This window comes from Macaca thibetana, chromosome 10 (genome assembly GCF_024542745.1).
Source record: "Macaca thibetana thibetana isolate TM-01 chromosome 10, ASM2454274v1, whole genome shotgun sequence".
Taxonomy (NCBI): domain Eukaryota; kingdom Metazoa; phylum Chordata; class Mammalia; order Primates; family Cercopithecidae; genus Macaca; species Macaca thibetana.
The window spans coordinates 15,577,211-15,598,793 of NC_065587.1; the positions used below are offsets into that span (position 1 = coordinate 15,577,211).

The window sequence follows — 21,583 nt, forward strand, 5'->3', positions numbered from 1 at the left end:
TCAGCGCTGACCCCATCCAGGACTAAGGCAGGAGAGCCCGGAACCCTGGCACTGGTTCTCAGCAGGAGAAAAGGCAGAGGCAAGGCTTCCTAGGGACGGAGGCTGCCTGGGGGCTAGGGCTGTGGAGACAGTCAGGCCTGGGGTGGAAGGGACATGGTGGGGAAAGGGATGGTGGCCCACCAAGGGGGGTCCTGGCCCAGAAGCCTGAGAGCACTTTCCAATCCTTGCCTCTCTGGGCAGCCCCTCGCCTGTCCCTGGCTCCTGGTCTTGGCCTGGTCACTGACCCACGGGCTACTTTAGCGCTTTATAGGGACTTGTTTCCACCTCTTCTAGGGTGGCCTAGAGACAAGGGAATCAGAATCGTTCCCTGGCGTGATCTGCCATGTGCCACTGACCTGGGGGCCCGCCCTGGGAGAGAAGAAGCCTCCTAGAGCACAGGAACAGCATGCTTGTTGGACGCCTTCCCTCCCTAGAGGGAAGCACTGGGAATCGGAAGTTCTGGCCTTGCCACTGCTGTGGGCCCATGATGTCCAGTACTCTGCTAGGAGCGTGTATGACAAGGAGGCCACAACCCAATGGGGGAGACACTTTAGTAATGAGGCTAAGTTTAGGTGCCATGCTTGGTGAGGTCAAGGGTCACACCCGCCTTTGACCACTGCTGGGTCCCTAGTGCCTCCTATGGTGCCTGGAACACACAAGGTGCTCAAATAAACAGCAATGCACCTGAATGACGCTGAGCCCATCCCCCCATGTTTACAAGGGACATGGGGGCTTGCTGTCCCCAAGGATACTGCAGTGACTTGCAGCTGCGACGTCCATGAAGCTCCCAAGCCTGTCTAGAAGCTTGGTGAAGTTTTCTGCCTCCTGCTTTCTTTCTCCTGACCTCTGCCCACCACTCCTTCCCTCACGCTCACTCTCATGAGTCCTTGGCAAGACCAGGGAGCAGGGCTGAGGAAGACACCGGCAGGTTCCTGGCAGCCAATGCCCTCTCCTAACTGGGCCTTGACTGTGTGACTCAGATGTCCACAGCCTCCCTCCAGCTCAGAGCTGAGCATTCCCTGCTCTCCACCTGCGTCCGGCCTGCCCCTCTCCATGCAAAGCCCTCCCGGGCTGAGGAACCCTGCGCTGGCCACGGGACAGCTGGATGATCCCAGTGAGAACTGGAGAGGAAAAGGAGGGTCCACACCGATTTCTCAGGATGGAGGCCTTGCCCGGCAGCACTTCCTGCTGCCCATGGGCCCCACACCTCTCCCCATCCTTCACTGGGTTTTCCTGAGAGGACAGGGACCCTCGCATCCCCATTCTGTTCCCTCCAGGGACTCGGGCTTATTGCTGGAAGGATCCAACAGAGCACCTTTGAGGACCAAGACCTAGAGAGAGAGGTAAAGTGACTTCCAAAGGTCACATGTCAGGTCAGTGACAACAAGTCAGACATCGGAGGCCAAGATCCCAATCCCTCCCCCACACCACGTGCCTGGCTCCTTGGCACTGAGCAAGAGGATACCATGACCCCAACACCAGAAATGCCTGGCAAATGCCAGTGCTGTTCAGGCTCACGGTTCAGCTTCACTTTCCCTGTCATCCTTGTGATCTCCCCTACACTCAAGGCTGGTTTCAAATCTTAAGGAAATGGAAGTCTGTTTTTGCTCACAGAAAAGCCGGAGTGTCTTTAGCGCATACTCCCGCCTGCAGAATGCAGATGGCGCTTGGGGTCAACTCTGATTGTAAGAGTCTCCAGCTTGCCTTGTCCTAGGGAGACGCTGCACACAAGGCTGGGCTTCCAGATCCGTGTGGAATCTGTACTGCCACTAAGAGAGGCGGGGTGGGGAGGCAGCCCTCGGGGGCCTGCTGTACTCCTGCTGTGAATGCCTACCTTGGATGGCGCTCAGGTACTAGGGGCTCAGATGGCCTCTGCAGCCAAGCGGGGTGGGTCAGACTTGGCTATGGCAGCAATGGGGCTGGGGCAGGGACTCCCTGGCAGGGTGCAGGTGTGCGCTGCGTGGTGGATGGCCATCTCTGCCTGTGCCCCGCAACCTCTCCTTGGGGGGCCCTTACCCTTCCTCCGTCTCGTTGATGATGTCACAGATCTCCATGTTGAGAGCCCAGTCCTCGCTCTGCAGGGAGCCATCTGTGGCTTTCTCTGAGAAGAAACCATGAGTCATAAAGGCATGTGGGGGTCCTGAATGGGTAAACCCAAACCCTGGGTGGGAGGGGAGCGGGGTGCAGGGCCGGATGAGATGGGGAGGAGGAAGATGACAGACGCTTCGGGCACAGGGCCTGGCGCTGTGTGAGACTGCTCTACACACATCATCCCATCCTCACTAGATTTTTGTAGCCAGTGAGGCTGGGAGTACCTCTGTCCTTCAACAGATGAGGAAACCATGGCTCTGAGTGTACCAAAGGGATGCACCAGAGGGGAATCTAGGCGGGTCTCCGTGTGCTTGTTCCTGACATGATATAATATGGTGACAATGCTTTGCTTCATTTCTGTAGATAAGACGTTCTCCCTTGACTTTAGAATTATCTTTTGAGCTGGGCGTGGTGGCCCATGCCTGTAATCCCAGCACTTTGGGAGGCTGAAGTAGGTGGATCACCTGAGGTTAGGATTTGAGACCAGCCTGACCAACATGGTGAAGCCCCGTCTTTACTAACTACAAAAAATTAGCCGGGCATAGTGGCACATGCCTGTAATTCTAGCTACTTGGGAGGCTGAGGTAGGAGAATCATTTGAACCCAGGAGGCGGAGGTTGCAATGAGCCGAGATTGAGCCATCGCACTCCAGCCTGAGCAACAAGAGCAAAACTCCATCTCCAAAACAAACAAACAAACAAAAAGAATTATCTTTTGAGTTGGTAACCATTCACAGGATACAAAATCTAAAAGTTCTCAAGTGGTATACGATGCAGCTAGGTAGATCTATCTCTGCCCCTGCCCCAGCGCCCTCTTCCTAGAGGCATCCCCTGTAACCAGTTTCCTCTAGAATCTCACAGAGACCTTCTTTACCTAGGAAGCAAAGGCTCCATTACTAATAGGTCACCCTGCCCTCCTGTACCCTTCTGAGGCACCCACAGAAGGGACTGACGCCAAGCCACCCGGCAGAACTGCCCCAAAGAGAGGCGATGATTCATGCAAGGTATCAGCACGGTATGGGCCCAAAATAAACACTCAGCAAGTGGCGGTGGTTCTTTTTTAAAAAAGTTGAGGCGAAAGTCACATAAAATAAAACTAACCATTTTCCCGTGTATAATTCAGTGGCATTTGGTACTTTTGTAACACTAAATACAACCACCACCACCTCTATTCAGTTCCAGAAAATTTTCACTTTGTGGCAGTTCCGAGGGTAAGGTTTCCAGGCCGGGAGTCGGCTGCAGAGTTCTGGAAGCCCGTCAGGGCCATGGCCTGGACCACTGGCTGCAGGTCCGCACGGTGGCAAGTACCGGGCTGGCAGCCTTTTGTAAACTGTAGTGTGGGAAGCACTGATTGGTATGACATGAAAGATGAACGCGGGAACTGGCAATGCCAGCACCTTTGTAAATGGTCCTCAGGAAAGGGAGGTGCCGCATGGCCTGTGCTTTTGTTCTCTGCGCCTTCCTAGATGCCATCTTCACGCAGACCAGTTCACGTACACACAGGAAATGTGCCCTGTTTCTCGCAGGTAACGTTCTATTACGCACATCACTCTGGCTGGTATGTATTGTGACTACATGGAGGACTGTGTGATGAGACAGGCCTTGCTCAGCATTTTAAGGGTGAGACCCCGTTCTGACGCAGGGACTACCCAAGGCTCTCTCCCCGGCAAGGGTCACATGCGGAGTACTCATCCGCCTGCTGTCCTCTGTAGCCATCCTGCCGGCCTCGGCACACCTGCTGGCTGGCGGGCCTGGCACTTGGGCACAGTGCTGCTGGCTATTATCTATCAGGAGTGTGTGCCTGGGTAGGCATGTAGAACTTGTTATTCCATGTGATGTGATGTCATGCTGTCCTGCAAGGGAGGCTCTCCCCTCACGGCTGTGCCCCAGCTCGGAGAGGGTGGGTGACTCCTTGCTTGCTACACAGCTATTTGTAAGCCAGGCCGGTTCCAGGCACTGGGATACCATGGTGGACACGGTGGGCATGGTCCCTGCCTTAGGGTGCCCAAAAGAAGCTACAGGGCATGCCAAACCCAGTCTGCCCGAGGACAGAGGAGGGCAGTTTCCATGGGACTGGACAGGGCCCTCTTCTAGCCACGCTGGCTCACCCAACTCTAAAACTGTGGCTCTGAGACCTTGGTTTTGCAACTGGCCCAACTTCAGTTCCACCCTTAGGTCCTGAGCCAGAAGGATGCCAGGGTGGCCCAGGACACATGCCAGGCGGCTGAGGCAGAGGGCAGTTGCTTTACCCCCAGATCAGGCCTGGAGGAGGGGATGAGGAAGGCTCCTCTGACAGGGCTGAAAGACAGAGTCGTCCATCCTGCGAAGGTTTACTGAGTGTGGCTTCTTTATACCACACCCCTGCCCTTGGGGGTTCCACACTTAAAGAGCCACATGGGAAGAACAGAGCGGGCTGAACAAGTGTCCCTCTGAGCAGAGGGCCATGTCCTGCTTTGGAGGGTTTGGGGGCAGGGGTTGGTCACGTCAGCGTTAACCTACAGAACCTGCTCCTCTGCCACAGGCCACATCTCAGCGAGCCCCAGTCACACGGGCCAGAGGGTTAGTGTCATCTCCCTCCCCGCCCACATCTAAAGGCCACGAAGTCCTGCCAAGTCAGCTCCCAAATCTCTGTCCATCACACCATCCCCTTCTCACCACCCCTCTGCCACGGTCCCTGCCCCAGCCCGGCCACCATCCACCTGCTAGACCACCGCCTCAGCTTATTCCTTCCTCCTGCCTCCCTCCTCCCACCCATTCTCCACGCTGCCCAGAGGGAACTTTCTGAAACCTGAAAATGACAGTGTCCTTCCTGCCCAAATCCTTCCGCGTCTCCCTAGTCTTCGGCCTGGCCTGCATGCCCTTCCACGATAATATTTTAACTTTCCAAGTTATATGCCGTAGAATATCAAGCAGCATTAGCTGTTCACATGAAGAATGAGATTCAATTTTCACACGCTGTAAGGTGTGCATTATTGCCCTCATCTCATGAGGAAACTGAAGCACAGAGCGGTCACCAACTTGCAAAGGGTACACAGAGGTAAGGGCGGGGCGGCTGCTGAGGCTGTGGCGCAGGTGCCTGAGGCGTCTGTGCCATCCGCATCTCTCGGCGGGGGCGGGGAGCTCTGCTTTCCCAGAAGTGTCCTTCCCGACCACGCAGGCAGTCGGCGCTCTCCTCCCTGAGCTCCACTGGCAGGCCCCTCCGTGGTCCCCTCCATCAGATCCCCTTCTGTCCCTAGCACCCCCTGAAAACGATGGGCACCTCTCATCTCCTGGAGGACAGAACATCAGTGTTTCAGGAGAGGCTGTGGGTGTTTTGGAAAGGCAAGCAAGTGGCTTTTAAAGGGAAGTGGGGACATTGATAAATAAGAGAAATCCCATACCCAGGAATAAGGTGGGTGCAGAAAGACCGCCTCCCCTCCGCCCTGCCCTGGTGCATGAGTCTGATGTGACCCAAGCAGCGCAGGCAAGCTCCTTAGCCCTGAGTGGTAGCAGGCAGCAGTGGGCAGAGCCAATCAGAAGATGGAGGTTTTCCGCGGGGTGGGAGGGGACATGTGGCCTAAAAGAGAAAGGGGAGAGAAAGAGGAGGAGGAGACAAAATTGGGACAAGGCCGATCTGTGCGCAGTACAAGACAGCTGTTGGGAGGCTGTAGGACACATCTGCCCAGACCATCACTTGCCAACCCCTTCTAGGTTCCTCCAGGTTCCTCCAGGTCCAGGTGTGGACTACAGAACCGGGGAGAATCATGGATTTCCTTCAGATGCCCACAGGGTAGGCATATTCCATCAGGGCAGAATTTTAAACCCACAGGAACCTGGCAATATTTGCTTTGTTTTTGCTCTTAACCACAGAAGTAATTCAGCTTGCTATTTTAAGAAGGGGGAATAAAAATACTGACAGTGGTTACCAGTTACCAAGAGAATGACAACTGATTCCCTGACCTCGGAGCTGTTGGCAATAAACTTCAAGGGCCTCTGGGTAGCAGCCGTGCTCTTGTCTTCCAGCTCCTGTCAGAGCCGGACCCTGCAATCCTCCACCTTTCATCAGGCGGCTTTGCGGTTGTCTATGGCTGGCAAGTCTGTGGCTTCGGATCACTGGGCACCTGTGCATCTGTACGGCAGTCTGTCCTCTCCCTGTTGGGCCTGGTGCAGATACCACCTCCCTGGAGGGCTCCAGATAACCTGCCTGGCACGATGGCAAGACCCACTTGTCCCTCATGGAGATGAGGATGGAGTGGGATGAGTCTGGCCTGACCTAACTCAGAGACCATGGGCAAAGATCCAGCCCTTGAGTCTGTTTTTGCACCCATAAAATCAGGGTAAGACTGCCTGCTTCACAGGATGTTGTGACCTTGCAGCCAGACAATGTCAGTATGACATCAGGAAAGGCTAGCAATGAGTAACCGAGCTACAATGACTATGATTTGGGCCAAGAGAAAGAATGAGCTCACAGACTCCTGGGGGAGAGAGAGAGATGTGGAAACAAAGAAATCGCCCAACGGACCAAAGACACGCCACACCACGGGCAGCATCAGAGATGGGGGCCATGACATGGTATCACCCCTTTCTTTCTTTCTTCTTTTTGGGAGACAGTCTTGTTCTGTCACCCAGGTTGGAGAACAGCAGCATGATCTTGGCTCAGTGCAACCTCTGCCTCCTGGGTTTAAGCGATTCTCCTGCCTCAGCCTCCTGAGTAGCTGGATTACAGGTACCTGCCAACACAGCTGGCTAAGTTTTGTATTTTTAGTAGAGATGGGGTTTCACCATGCTGGCCATGCTGGTCTCGAACTCCTGACCTCAAGGGTCTGCCCGCCTCGGCCTCCCAAAGTGCTGGGATTACAGGCATGAGCCACCACGCCTGGCTCTTTCTTTTTTTGGGAGACAGTCTTGTTCTGTTACCCAGGTTGGAGTACAGTGGCACGATCTTGGCTCACTGCAACCTCTGCCTTCTGGGTTTAAGCGATTCTCCTGCCTCAGCCTCCCGAGTAGCTGGATTACAGGTACCTGCCAACACACCTGGCTAAGTTTTGTATTTTTTTTTTTTTTTTTTTTTTTTTTGAGACGGAGTCTCGCTCTGTCGCCCGGGCTGGAGTGCAGTGGCCGGATCTCAGCTCACTGCAAGCTCCGCCTCCCGGGTTCACACCATTCTCCTGCCTCAGCCTCCCGAGTAGCTGGGACTACAGGCGCCCGCCACCTCGCCCGGCTAGTTTTTTGTATTTTTCAGTAGAGACGGGGTTTCACGGTGTTCGCCAGGATGGTCTCGATCTCCTGACCTCGTGATCCGCCCGTCTCGGCCTCCCAAAGTGCTGGGATTACAGGCTTGAGCCACCGCGCCCGGCCCAGTTTTGTATTTTTTGTAGAGATGGGGTTTCACCATGCTGGCCATGCTAGTCTCGAACTCCTGACCTCAAGGGATCCGCCCGCCTCGGCCTCCCAAAGTGCTGGGATTACAGGTGTGAGCCACCGCCCACTGTGTCTGGCCAGTATCACCCCTTTCCACGCCAGCCTTCTGGGAAGCAGCCTGGAGCCCTCTTGCTCCCACCCTGCACATTCCAACAGTCTCATGATCACTGAGACAGCTCTGGCTCAGGCTGCCACCTCCCCAGGCCTGGACTGTCACCTCCACACTTTACTCAAACATAACTCCAAGCACGACTTCCTTTGTTTAAACATTGTCCATCACCCCCACTGCCTGAAGATCGAAAGCCTGAACTCTCCAGGGACTGGTGTCAGCCACAGTCAGCTGTACCCCCTCCCTCTATGTGGCTTGTCTTCTCACGCCTCTGAGCTCCTGTCTGCAATGCCACTCCTCATTCAGTCAGGCTCATCCCATTCACATGCTCATCTGGCACTTAGCACGCACCAGGCATGGGACTTAATAAGCACGTCACACCCTCAGCACAGTACCCGTCACCACAACCTTTAAGACAGAGGATGAACTGAGGGGCATGGAGAAGTCAGCAATTTGCCTGCAGTCACACAGTCTGTGAGATGCAGAGCAGATTCAAAGCCAGAGAAGTATGGTTCTCAAGTCCATATTCGTAACCACTACGCTATGTACTTCTCAGGCATTCTCCACACTTGTCTTCCAGGCTACAGGGAGATGTCAGTGAGCAAATTCAGCAAGGTCCTGCCTCAGCGATGGTTTACAGTCCAGTGGGAGGCCACGACTGACAATTCCAAAAGGTCAAGGTTCCATGGCAGGAAAGACCAGGTGCTGAGACAGTGCCAGGCATGCTGCTGAAGAGGAGGCATGAGTCAGCTGAACTCCTGAACTCCCCTCATCTTTTTTTTTTTTGAGACTATGTCTCACTCTGTCGCCCAGGCTGGAGTGCAGTGCATGATCTCGGCTCACTGCAACCTCTGCCTCCTGGGTTCAAGCAATTCTCTGCCTCGGCCCCCCAAGTAGCTGGGATTACAAGTGCCTGCCTAAGTTTTTTGTATTTTTAGTAAAGATGAGGTTTCACCACCTTGGCCAGGCTGGTCTTGATCTCCTGACCTCGTGATCCACCTGCCTCGGCCTCCCAAAGTGCTGGGATTACAGGCGTGAGCCTCCGCGCCCAGCCGAACACCCCTCATCTTCTAATCCCCACCCAAGGTTGGCTCCTCAGTGGTGCCTCCTTCTGGGCAGACCATGTCACTCCTCACCCTGCACCATGACAATATCATCATGGAGAACAATGACAAACGGCATCATTCAGTGAACAAGTGTCAGCCTGTGCGGGATGCTTGGGGGCCCACCTTTCGTGTCACCTCCCCACACCCCCGACTGTCGTGGGGGCAGCCAATGTGCGGAGGTTTGTGACTTGCTCGATGCAAAGCCAGGCCTGCGTGCTCCAAACTCGTGCGCTCTCCACTCTGCTCTGTCCGCGTGAAGACTGCCTCTGCCTGTCTGGGGCAGACACTGGGGGCTCACCTTCTGGTGGGACAGAGCAGAGCGGGGCATTACATACTCCTGGAATGACAGACTGAGGCTTCAGACTGCCCAGGTGCTCAGTTTGAGGCTGACCGCCCCTGCCTACCCCGCCTTCCCAGAACAATATTCACTGTATTTCACTGATGAGCCACCAGGCTAAGGACAGAACAAGAAAGAGCCTGCGTGTTTCGAGACATCGTGGAGCTGTCAAACCCACCCTGAAACTGCAGACCTTCAGGCTTCTCGCTAGGTAAACAAAGTGCGTTGCGGTGGTGGTTTCAGACTCTGCTGGGTGGGTTTCCTGTTACCTGCAGCTCAGAGGATTCATGATTAATTTTCCTCTTTAAGGAGTGCGGCCCAGCTGCCCTGGCCTTCCCATGGGACTGCTCCGCGATGGACAACTAGGGCACAGACCTGAAGGCACTGGGCTCCACGGAAGCCCTCGGGAGCCGGTGCTGAGACCTGGCCCAGCCCTTCCTCCCACTCCTTCTCATCTCCAGCTCAGCTGACCACCTGCACCCGCCCCATCACCCTCCTCAGGCTTCTGTGCTTCTGAACATGCTGCCCTCCTTCCAGGAAGAAATGTACTCCTCACCACCTCAACTCATGCTCCTAAGCCTGGACCAAAGGTCAGGTCTCCTGGTGGAGTCCGCCCTGACACCCCCTCAGGGCCTATTCCTTCCAGCCAGCGGCCAAGAGCATTTTCCACAGACCACAACTCTAAGCACTGCTTCGTGGAGTGATTACAGTAACTCTGTTGGGTGATTTCTTTGTTTCTACATCTCTCTTTCCCAGGAGTCTGTGAGCCCTTTAAGGGTGGAGGTTATAGCTCACGAATGGTCCAATTGTCTACCCCAGAGGGACCTGGCCCATGATAAACCTGCAGTGCCTGTTTGCTGAATGACAGAATGAAGGATGAGGCCATATTCACCAGCACAATAAACCTTTATAACAATGTAAATGAAATAAAATACCTCCACACTTTGGCACTCATGGATCCTTTAGAAACTATTGTGTGGAAATCCTAATCTTTCTTCCAACTTGCAGTCCTTTGAATACTTTTTTTTTTTTTTTTTTTTTGACGGTGTCTCACTCTGTTGCCCAGGTTGGTGTGCAGTGGCGCCATCTTGGCTCACTGCAACCTCTGCCTCCTGGGTTCAAGTGATCCTCCTGCCTCAGCCTCCCAAGTAGCTGGGACTACAGGTATGCACTACCACGCCCGGCTAATTTTTGTATTTTTAGTAGAGACGGGGTTTCACCACATTGGCCAGGATGGTCTCGATCTCTTGATCCGCCCGCCTTGTCCTCTCAAAGTGCTGGGATTACAGGCGTGAGCCGCCGTGCCCCTTTGAATACTTTTTTTTTTGAGACAGAGTCTTGCTCTATCGCCCAGGCTGGAGTGCAGTGGCTCGATCTTGGCTCACTGCAAGCTCTGCCTCCCGGGTTCACGCCATTCTCCTGCCTCAGCCTCCTGAGCAGCTGGGACTACAGGCACCTGCTACCACACCTGGCTAATTTATTTATTTTTTTGTATTTTTTAGTAGAGACGGGGTTTCACCATGTTGGCCAGGATGGTCTCGATCTCCTGACCTCGTGATCTGCCCGCCTCAGCCTCCCAAAGTGCTGGGATTACAGGCGTGAGCCACCGCGCCCCTTTGAATAGTTTTAAAAAGTACCGCGTCCCTCCTTAATCTGTCCTCCAACCTAACATCCTCAGGACCTGTGACCACTCTACTCTGGTAATGATCTCCAGAGCCTTCACTATTCTGACCGACCCCTCTGGATATAGGCCAGCTGTGCTGTCCATCTGGAAATGCAGCGTGGGAACCCACACGCCACACTTATCCTGTCCTTGTTAGATACTGTATTTCTATTGCTGCATCCAGTGACTGTGTGAAATTTTTATTAACCCCACCATACGGAGCTGACTCCACTAGTTGTGAAAGATGATCCCCCTGGACCCGCAGCATTTAGCTTTTCTAGACACTCTTGCAGCCAGAAGTGGCCGTGGGACTTACGGCCACTGAGATGGAAGCGGATGTCTCTTGCGTGGCTCCTGGGGAAAGTTTTGCTTTCTTGGTAACAGAGACACAGACAGTTGGTTCCTTCACCTGTGCTTCCTACCATGAGAATGCAAGCACGAGGATGAAACCAATGTGGTCAAGAAGGTTAGGCAAAAATACAGAAGGAGTCATTACTGAACGAATTCATTCTAGATGGACACAGATGTTTTCACTCAAAGGGAAACCCAGCACGTCTCTTTTAGTTCTTTTTTTGTTTGTTTGTTTTTTTGAGACGCAGTCTCTGTCGCCCAGGCTGGAGTGCTGTGGTGCGATCTCGGCTCACTGCAACCTCTGCCTCACCAGTTCAAGCGATTCTCCTGCCTCAGCCTCCAGAGTAGCTGGGATTACAGACACTCACCATCATGTCCAGCTAATTTTTATATTTTTAGTAAAGATGGGGTTTCACCATGTTGGCCAGGCTGGTCTCGAACTCCTGACCTCAGGCGATCTATTTGCCTTGGCCTCCCAAAGTGCTGGGATTACAGGCGTGAGCCACCATGCCTGGCCTCTTTCAGTTCCAAGGGAGAATCAGTGAGATGGAAGAGTTGGGAGGATGGGATGCAGACACAGACAAATCCTGCCCAGACTCAAGCACCTACGAGCTGTGTGACCCTGGGTGACTCCTCGGCCTCTCTGTGCCTCAGTTCCTCCTCTACAGAATAAAGATGACCAAAGCACTCACCTTCCAGGGATGTGTGAGGAGGAGAGTATACATTTCAAGCACCAAAATAAATGCTATCCTCTACAAACATATCAACCACAACATGATTGAGAATTTCAAGCACTCCCATAAGAGATTTTTAAATCGCAAATATGCAGAAGCCATTTTTTTTTCAGCCAGAAACTTGTCTTGAAAACTATTTTCCAATGGAGTAACTCTTTCCAGACCCAGCGTGGAAAGTTCCATCCACCTCCTAATTTGCTGAGCCGCCCTTCCTCAAAACCCTGGCTGCCTCTCCCCTGTTATTTTTTTTTAACCACAAACCACAGGAGAAACCTAAAATACCTTACAGAGGGTATTGCTTCGGCAGCCTACAATCTTAAAGTTGATGTAACTAACTATAGTACCTAATAAAAGGAAATGTCAGTGAGATAAAGAAAGGTTTTCTAAAACTCCCCAGGTAAGAAGAAGAGAGGCTGTGAAGGCAGAGGCTTGAAGTGGCTGGCTGAGGTATAGACGGCAACTGTTTTCACTCCCCACTTGGGAGCGTAAAAGGTGTTGCTGACAATCTGGATGGTTAGGGGTGGAGTGGGGTTTGTATTAGTCAAGGTTCTCCAGAAAAAGGAACTAGGCTGGGCGTGGTGGCTCATGCCTGTAATCCCAGCGCTTTGGGAGGCCAAAGCGGGCGGATCACGAGGTCAGGAGTTCAAGACCAGCCTGGCCAACACGGTGAAACCCCGTCTCTACAAAACATATAACAATTAGTCAGGTGTGGTGGCATGTGCCTGCACTTCCAGCTACTCGGGAGGCTGAGGCAGGAGAATTGCTTGAACCTGGGAGGTGGAGGTTGCAGTGAGCCAAGACTGCCCCATTGCACTCTAGCCTGGGAATAGAGTGAGACTCCGTCTCAAATAAATAAATAAGAGAAAAGGAAGTAACAGAAAAAGAGAGAGACAGACACACACACATACACACACTCACACACACGCGAGAAAGAGAGAGCAAGCGAGCACTTAAGGAATTGGCTTATGCAGTTGTGAAGGCTTAGCAAGTTGAAAATCTGTAGGGTGAGCTGACAGGCTGGAGATCCAGGGAACAGACGCTGTCTGAGTGCAAGGGCGAGGGGAGCTGCTGGCCAAATTTCCTCTTGTTCTGGGGAGGTCCGTCTTTTTCTATTCAGGCCTTCAACTGATTGGACGAAGCCCACCCACATTATGGAGGGCAATACGCTTTACGTGAGTCTAGCGATTTCAGTGTTAATCTCATCTAAGACATACGTTCACAGAAACATCTAAAATAATGTTTGACCAAATATCTGTCTCCCCTGGCCTAGCCAAGTTGACACATAAAGTTAACCACTACAGGGTTTATACTGCACCAACACAAACAAGTTCAAACAGTAGACCCCTCTGTCTGTCCCTAAATTCTCTGTCTGTCTCAGCCCCTGCAGTCTGGCTGGTTCTTCTCTCCTGCTCCCTCCTCCCCTGGCTCCGTCCTTCCCTTCTCTATCTTCCCCAGCAGGAGCGAGGCCTAGTTCTCCTCCTCAGGTCTTGCACCGTGCTTCTCCACTGCACTTTGCAGTGCTCGATCAGCTTCTAAGTTGCCCATGTCCCTTGAGGTGGAGACCTGGGGGACACAGCCAGGAAGGGGCGGAGCTGGCACCTGAACCCAGCTCTTCTGATGCGGAGACTAAGCTGTGACCCCATTTCAGGCTGCTTACGTCCCAGTGATCAAAATGAGCTACCTGGGATCACGCCAGGTGGGCTCACGGGCAACTTAAAGACATTTTTAGAGGGACATATTTACTTTAATGCAGGATAGGAAAAAAACACGAACATCAAAGCCATGATTTCACGGATATAATTACATAGGATGAGGTCAAATTTTAACAGATAAGCTAATGAAAAGAAAACCCTATGAAAATAATAATGAAGATGGCATGGGGGTAGACACAAATCATAAAGGAGCTACATGAAAGAGAAGTTTGGAGGGCACCGGCCTAGATCAAGATCTCCTTAGTAAGGGAGTAAAGAGTTACACCTGTCCTGAATCCTCCTGCTTCTCACGGGGTGATGGCCTCAAGCTAATCAGGAGACACTGAGGGTTTGGGTTTCTTTTTTCTTTTCTTTTTTTTTTTTTTTGAGACGGAGTCTTGCTCTGTAGCCCAGGCTGGAGTGCAGTGGCCGGATCTCAGCTCACTGCAAGCTCCGCCTCCCGGGTTCACACCATTCTCCGGCCTCAGCCTCCCGAGTAGCCGGGACTACAGGCGCCCACCACCTCGCCCGGCTAGTTTTTTGTATTTTTTAGTAGAGACGGGGTTTCACCGTGTTATCCAGGATGGTCTCGATCTCCTGACCTCGTGATCCACCCGTCTCGGCCTCCCAAAGTGCTGGGATTACAGGCTTGAGCCACCGCGCCCGGCCGGGTTTCTTTTTTCTAAAACCAAAAGAGTGGAAGTCTGGGACCTTACTCTTATTTCTTTGAGCTCACTAAGGTTAAGAATAAAACCTATTCGCCTGTTCTATCCACAGGGGCAGGCAAAGGCCCTAATTTCCAAGTAAGAATCCGCTCCTCCCCACAGCCTGAAACCTGACCTGTCTGTGAATGTGGCGGCCACCCAGCCAGTGACTGCTCATTTGCCAGGGACACAAAGACCATCACAAAGGCTGCACTGGAGCCAGAATCCTGGGCTGGCACTTAGCTTGGCTACTAACTTAGACTGTGTCCCAGGAATGATAACATCAGTGAAAAATCACATCAGCTAATAATTACAGACATTTCCTGTCTGGCAGGAAGCGCTTTACAACACAACACAACAGCCCTATTTGATAGGTGCTATTATTAGTCTCATTGCACAGATGAGGAAATTGAAGAACAGAGAGGTTAAGTAACTTGCTCCAGGTAACAAAGCTGGTGAGGACTGAACCACAACTCAGATCATTCAGTCTGACTCAAGCTCACCCTGGGCTCTACTAATACATGTACACCTGATACAAAGCCTTTTCTAGACAAAGCTCTGTCATACTCAAGACAGAAACTTCGGGCTCTAATGTGGGTCCTGTACTTACGGATCAGCAACCAGAAGCTTCAAGGTATTAGGGCTCCCGCAGGCACACTGTGGGGATAAGCAACCTCAAGCATCCCCAGTGTGGGTGCTCTGGTACCCCACTTTGAGGAACAGTGTGCTTCATCATTCTGCCTCTGGCCAGCTGCTCCGATTCAGAAGTCAGCAAACTATGAACCCACATGCCAAGTTCAGACCCACCTGTATGGTCCTTGAGCTACAGGTGGTCTTTATATTTTTATATAGTTGGAAAAAAAAAAAGCTGAATAATAATACTATTTCATGATATGTGAAAATTACGTGAAATTCAAATTCCATTGCCCATAAATAGTTGTATTGGAGCACAGTCACTCTCATTCATTTACCTATGGCCTATGGCTGCTTTTGTGCTATAATGGCAGAGCTGGGTAGTTGCAGCAGAGACCATCTGGTTCACGAAGCCACAAGTATTTACTTAATGGCCCTTTATAGAAAAAGCTCACTGACCCTGGCCTAGTCCACTCTGCTAACTGACACAGGAATCCTCTTTCTAGTTCGCCCTCCCCACCCCGGCTTCTGCCTTCACAGCTCCAGTGGTGGGGAGCTCACTACCGAACAAGGCAGCCAGTTCCATCTTTGCAAGGCTCTAGGGATAGCTATTTATACTGAAACCGAATTGCTTATTCCTGTAACCACACACTCTGCCCTTGGGGCCTTGCACAATCAGTTCTATCAGTCCTCCCCAGCAGCCATCAGTTTTGTTTTTTGTTTTGTTTTGTTTTTGAGATTGAGTCCCGCTGTGTCACCAGGCTAGCGTGCACTGACATGATCTTGGCTCACTGCAACCTTCGCCTCCTGGGTTCAAGCAATTTTCCTGCCTCAGCCTCCCAAGTTGCTGGGACTACAGGCGCATGCCACCACATCCAATTAACTTTTGTATTTTTAGTAGAGACGGGGTTTCACCATGTTGGCCAGGATGGTCTCGATCTCTTGACCTCATGACCTGCCCATCTCGGCCTCCCAAAGTGCTGGGATTACAGGCGTGAGCCACCGCACCCAGCCCGCCATCTGTTTCTTTCTTCCCTCTGGCATCAACCCTTCCCTGTCCCTATATATGCCCTCTGTTGTTCATTACCAATCCTCTGGGAAGCAGAGGGAGAATGACAGCACTTCTGTGTTGCCAATAGGGGAGACAGGCAATGGAGAGGGATCATGACAGAGGAGCAGAACCAGAGCTGGAACCAGGTGTCCCGCCTCCCAGCCTGGTGTCTCCTCGACATTGCTTAAGTGTCCACTTTCCAGCTCATCATTCCCCAACTGGCCCCCCAAGGGCCTGAACTGGTCTCTCACTTCTGTGATTCCTTCCTGTGGCTCCCCTGGCTTGGCTTTTGAGGAATCAAAGACAGCTCTCTTTGACTTTTTCACTTTTCCCCTCCAGGGCTCAGTCTTCAGGCTCTGGGCTCTTCTCCCCTCACATCCAGCTCCCACCACCCCAACCACTGAGGCTCATCCCCAGGGACTGCTCACATTTACCATCTCTGTTGTTTGCAACTTGCTCTCGGCAATCAGCTAGGATTTGGACTCCAAGTGCTTAGGGGGTAGGCTGATAGCCAGAAATGGAAACTGGGATTCTTGACATCTGTCTATAAAACAGAGCCAGTAAGATCTGTCTGCAGAGAACACCTGGAAAGGGTTTGAAATCCTTGAAAGAAGAGGGCTGTGGTAACACCAGCTGGTACAAAGGATCTGGAATCCTCTCAGCTACGGGTGCTGCCCTTGGGAAGCTCCCCTACTCATCGGTAAGGGAGAGGGACCTGCAAGTGTGGGGCCCACGTGCATGTCCTTATCTGGGACAAGGGGTAGAACAAGAGTTGTGGATCCTGGAAGGCTGGATGGACATCAATTCAAAAGAGGCACTGGGCAGCTCGAGGCAGTGTGGTGAGGTCCTCTCTGGACCTCAGTCTCTGCCAGTGTAAAATGAAGGGGATGGGCTGGAACAGCATTAGCATTACCTGGGAACTCGCCAGAAATTCACATTCTAGGCCGGACGCAGTGGCTCATGCCTGTAATCCCAGCACTTTGGGAGGCCGAGGTAGGTGGATCACCTGAGGTCAGGAGTTTGAGACCAGCCTGGCCAACATGGAGAAACCCCGTCTCTATTAAAAATACAAAAGAAGGCCTGGGTCTGGATTCTGACCTTGAGTAGCTGTGGAACCCTGGAAAGTGATGCTTTCCCTTACACTGACTTTTGGTGAAATGGGAAAAAAATAGCAAAACTGCACATGGTCACCATGAGATTAATACCCAGGACACTAGCAGAATACCTGGCAGAGTTATTATGGTGTTTGCTCACAAAATGTTACTTTCCTTTTCTCCTTTCTTCCTTCCTGCTATGTGCCAGGCACCGTGCTAGGTGCTGAGGGTCTGGAGAAATAAGGCACAGCTCCTGCTCTCAAGAAGTTCAGCCTAGCTGTGGAGACACACATGCACAACCACTAAGAGAGTGGGATGGTGGCATATTAGTATGATGAGGGTAGAGATAATAAAAATAGGCCAGGCGCGGTGGCTCACACCTGTAATCCCAGCACTTTGGAAGGCTGAGGCGGGCGGATCACTTGAGGTCAGGAGTTCAAGACCAGCTTGGCTAACATGGTGAAACCCCGTCTCTACTAAAAATACAAAAATTAGCTGGGCGTGGTGGCATGCGCCTCTAATCCCAGCTACTCGGGAGGCTGAGGCAGGAGAATTGCTTGAACCCGGGGCACAGGGGTTGCAGTGAGCTGAAGCTGTGCCACTGCACTCCAGCCTTTTTTAAGACTCTGTCTCAAAAAAAAAAAAAAAAAAAAAAAAAAAAAAGAAAGAAATAATAAAAATGATGATGGTGGTGATGATGACGGGAAGAGCTAACGTTTCCACACACTCACACTGTGCCAGGCACTCTCAGAGGACTATCTTGTTTCATTCTAGCAACCACCCTGTGAGGCAGATGCTGTTTGCAACACTTTACCAAGGAGGAAGCTGAGAGTCAGAGCCCAAAGTCATACGGTAAGAGGGTCCGAGGACCTGGGATAACGGGAGAGTAAAAGAGCAATATTGGGCTTGGGGCAGGCCTCAGGGAGGAGGTGATGATATCCTGTACTTTGAATGGTGATCTGGAGCTCCTCAGTGGGGGCACAGGAGGAAGCAACCCAGGCAGAGGGACCAGCAAGCACAAAGGGGTGTGTGTGTGTGTTGGGAGGGGAGGTGAATAAGAACTTTGTGATTTAAGTGCCTGATACTCATTCCTGATTAGCAGCATTAGAACCCGCCAGCTGAGGGATGTCAATTCCATATGGCTCTACAGCTCTCCTTTCAACAAGGGCATGGGAGTCGGCAGGCTTGAGAAGGGACGGTACTCCTGCAGCAAGGAGGGGCCTGGTTTACAGAAGTATAAGCAGCTATACTATGTCATCAGTAATCACAGCCAGTGAGCAGTACTTCCTCCACCTCTTTATCTAAAAGAACATGGGATACTGAGGGGATTAACTCAAACTCTTAATTCTACTTTTGGAGCCTCTTCCGCTTTGGTTTAAATTTCAATGGCTCAGTTTCGCTGTCAGTTCACGGGGGTCTTGGGTGAGTCACAGCCTCCACTTTCCCCTCTCTGGATCTCAGTCTCTGCCAGTGTGAAATGAAGGCGATGGGCTGGAACAGCATTAGCATTACCTGGGAACTTGCCAGAAATTCACATTCTAGGCTGGACGCGGTGGCTCATGCCTGTAATTCCAGCACTTTGGGAGGCTAAGGTGGGTGGATCACTTGAGGTCAGGAGTTTGAGACCAGCCTGGCCAACATGGAGAAACCCCGTCTCTATTAAAAATACAAAATTAGCTGGGTGTGATGGCGCGTGCCTGTAATCCCAGCTACTTGGGAAGCTGAGGCAGGAGAATCGCTTGAACCCGGGAGGCGGAGGTTGCAGTGAACCAAGACTGTACCATTGCACTCCAGCCTGGGCAATGAGAGCGAAACTCCGTCTCAAAAAAAAAGAAAAAAAAAAAAAAAAGATTTTCACATGCTAGAGTCCCACTGCAGACCTAGAGGGTCAGAAACTCTGGAGTTGGGGCCCAGATATCATTTGCTTTAACACGCCTTCCTAGGAATGCTGCTGAGAACCACTGGGTTAGAAAATTCCAAAGGCAAAGCTCTTTTAGCTGTAAAATTCTATTTGTGCTCTAAGGTATGATGATTTAATAGCATTCTCTTTGCACGGGAGTATTTCTTGCCCAAGAAAGGCAACCCTTCAGGGTAAGAAGAGAAGCTTGCTTTGACTAGCTGAAATCCAGAACCCAGGTGAGCTTTCCAGAAAGCCTTAAGAGTATGCGGCTGACTTTGAAGCCGGGTCTTTTATTTACTTGTTTATTTTTAAGTAGTAAGTCTTAAACTTGGCATGTGATAAAAGCAGTGGTTTCTGTAGTCAGAGAAATAAAGATGAGAGGAGAGCTGCTTTCTTTTCTCAGCTCCAAAAAACCATGACTCACTGTGGGGTGGGTGTGTCTAGGGGAGGTCGGGGGTCCTTTGAGAGGGCAGTTCCTCTCCCTGGTTCAGGAGCTTCCTGGTGTGTAAATCCTGGACTGCCACCTCCCCCTTGGAGAGCACTGATTACAAAACCCTCGGAAGAGCCACCAACAGCCACGGTGGCGATTACAACACAGAGCCGGGTCGACAAGCTTTCGTGAGGTTTGGCAAGACAGTAAGAATGGAAAGAATGTCTCGTCTTAAAGTTTTCCCAGTATGGACTTAAGACCAAAAGTCATCATCAAAAAAGATAAAGAGTGATTTCACGGAAATGCGATGGTTTCTTCATGCAAGAATGGGGAACACCCAGACCATCCTCTGGAGAAGTGTGGCTGTTTGGGTCAGGGCATGTCGGTTCTCACGGTGTTGGTGTCCAAGAACGAGCACTTATGAGACCTACTGCCCAGTGATTTCCAGGGATTCCTAACCTTCACTTGGTGGTATCTTAGGAACAATGTGGGTGTGTAAATATATACATGTATGTATGTGTATATGTACATGTATGTATGTGTATATTTATATATAATGTGGGTGTGTGTATGTATGTATTTCAAGAGATAGGATCTCCCTGCGTCGTCCAGGCTGGAGTACAGTGGCGCCATCAGGGCTCACGCAGCCCTGACCTCCCAGGTGCAACCAATCCTCCCAGCTCTGCCTACCGAGTGGCTGGGAGCACAGGCACACACCACCACGCCCGGCTAATTTCTGTATTTTTTTTTTTTTTTTTTTTTTTGTAGAGACGGGGGTCTCGCCATGTTGCCCAGGCTGGTCTCGAACTCCTGGGCTCAAGCGATCTGCCCGCCTTGGCTTCCCAAAGTGCTGGGATTACAGTCGGGAGCCACTGCGCCCAGCCCAATGCTAATAAATATCACAACTGTTTTTTTATATGGCACTGGCCACGTACCAGGCATTGTTCTAAGTATTTCACATTTATTAAGGAATTTAATTTTCACAACAAGCCCACGGAGGTAAGGACCATTATTACCCGCCAATTACAGGTGAGGAAACCTCCGCCCAGGGAGGCTGCGTCATAGAACTATAAGTATCCTGTCACCAGGGTGCAAAGAACCACGGACCAGCACTCAGGCGCCAGGTGCCCTGGGCTCCGCTTGGCTCGAGCGCCGGGCTGCCCCACCTACGGAGCACCGAGGTGGGCTGACCCGGAGGGTTTCTCCGACCACTTTCTGCTCAGGTTCTCAGAGTCTGTGCGGGTCCATTTGAGGCTGGGTCGAGATAACAGCCCAGGCGGACACGTCCTGAGATCCGGGTCTGTGAGGCCTGGCCGCGGGCCGTCTGGCGCTGGGTCCCCTCTGGCTAGTCGCCCCCAAGACGCCAAGCCCCAGGCTTCGCGGTCCTGGGAGAGTGGACTTCTAGCCCTTCTCAGGTGTCCATGTCCGGAGAGCCCGGAGAGCCAGAAAGGAGCTGGCCAAAGCCCAGGCGGCGGGACCCAGCACAGCGGCCCAGCCACTGCCAACCACGCAGTCCCTTTAACCCCGAAAACTTTCTCCCTCGATTCGGGACCCCAGCAGACACACATTGGCTGCGCGGTGGGCATCCGGACCCGCCCTCTCTCCTTATCTACTGGCTGTCGTATACATCTATCACAAGCCAAGGCTTCCTAATGGCCCAAGTTCTTGTCAATCAAGAGTGGGAGGAAAGCTGGGCGGGGCCAAGTCGGAGAGCTACACGCCAGCCTCATTGCCCTCCCTGCCTCAGTGACTAGGCACCCGGAGGCTTCCCAGGGGACCGAAGCTGGGTGCGGAGCACCGGGGCGGAGCTGTGGGGGGCTCCAGGGACTCACCGATGCGCTGTCCCACTGGAGAGCTGAACGGGTTCCCCAGGAGAAAGTCCATTGCTGCTACTGCCGCTGCCACCAACCCCGGGAATCAGCTGACAGCAACCGCCAGCGCCGCCAACCCGTCACGTGACGCACCCGAAGGCCGGCGAGGAGGCGTGGGCGGAGCGGTGGCAGAGCGGAGCTGGACCACAGGCCCCGCCCTGACGCGCCAGGGTCCCGCCCCCGAGGCGAAGGGCGATGACCTCATCGTCGCTTCCTAGGCGGTGGCGGGCGTCACGCACGACGTAGAGCCTGGGGGCGGGGCCCGGGAAGCGCGGTCCTCTTTAAGCCACGCCCCTGACCTTTTAGGGCGGGGTCTAAAGGACCCTTTACACATTTGGGAAACTGGGTCGTAGACCAGGGAAGTGACTTGGGTGAGATTA

The 21,583-nt window shown here is 52.4% G+C and overlaps 1 protein-coding gene across 2 annotated transcripts in view; it reads right to left on the reverse strand.

Moving 5' to 3' along the window:
• Positions 1-21,379, reverse strand: part of TOM1 (target of myb1 membrane trafficking protein) — a 48,240-nt gene extending 26,861 nt beyond the window's left edge. The window contains exons 1-2 of one of the 2 annotated variants that reach the window (XM_050745875.1): positions 21,165-21,379; positions 2,056-2,140 (exon numbers count right to left, since the gene is read on the reverse strand). In XM_050745875.1, the coding sequence (XP_050601832.1) occupies positions 2,056-2,140; positions 21,165-21,216 (137 nt within the window). In that variant the 5' untranslated portion in view covers positions 21,217-21,379. The remainder of the gene's footprint in view (positions 1-2,055; positions 2,141-21,164) is intronic. The other variant, XM_050745876.1, reaches the window with a different exon arrangement.
• Between the last annotated feature and the right edge of the window lie 204 nt (positions 21,380-21,583).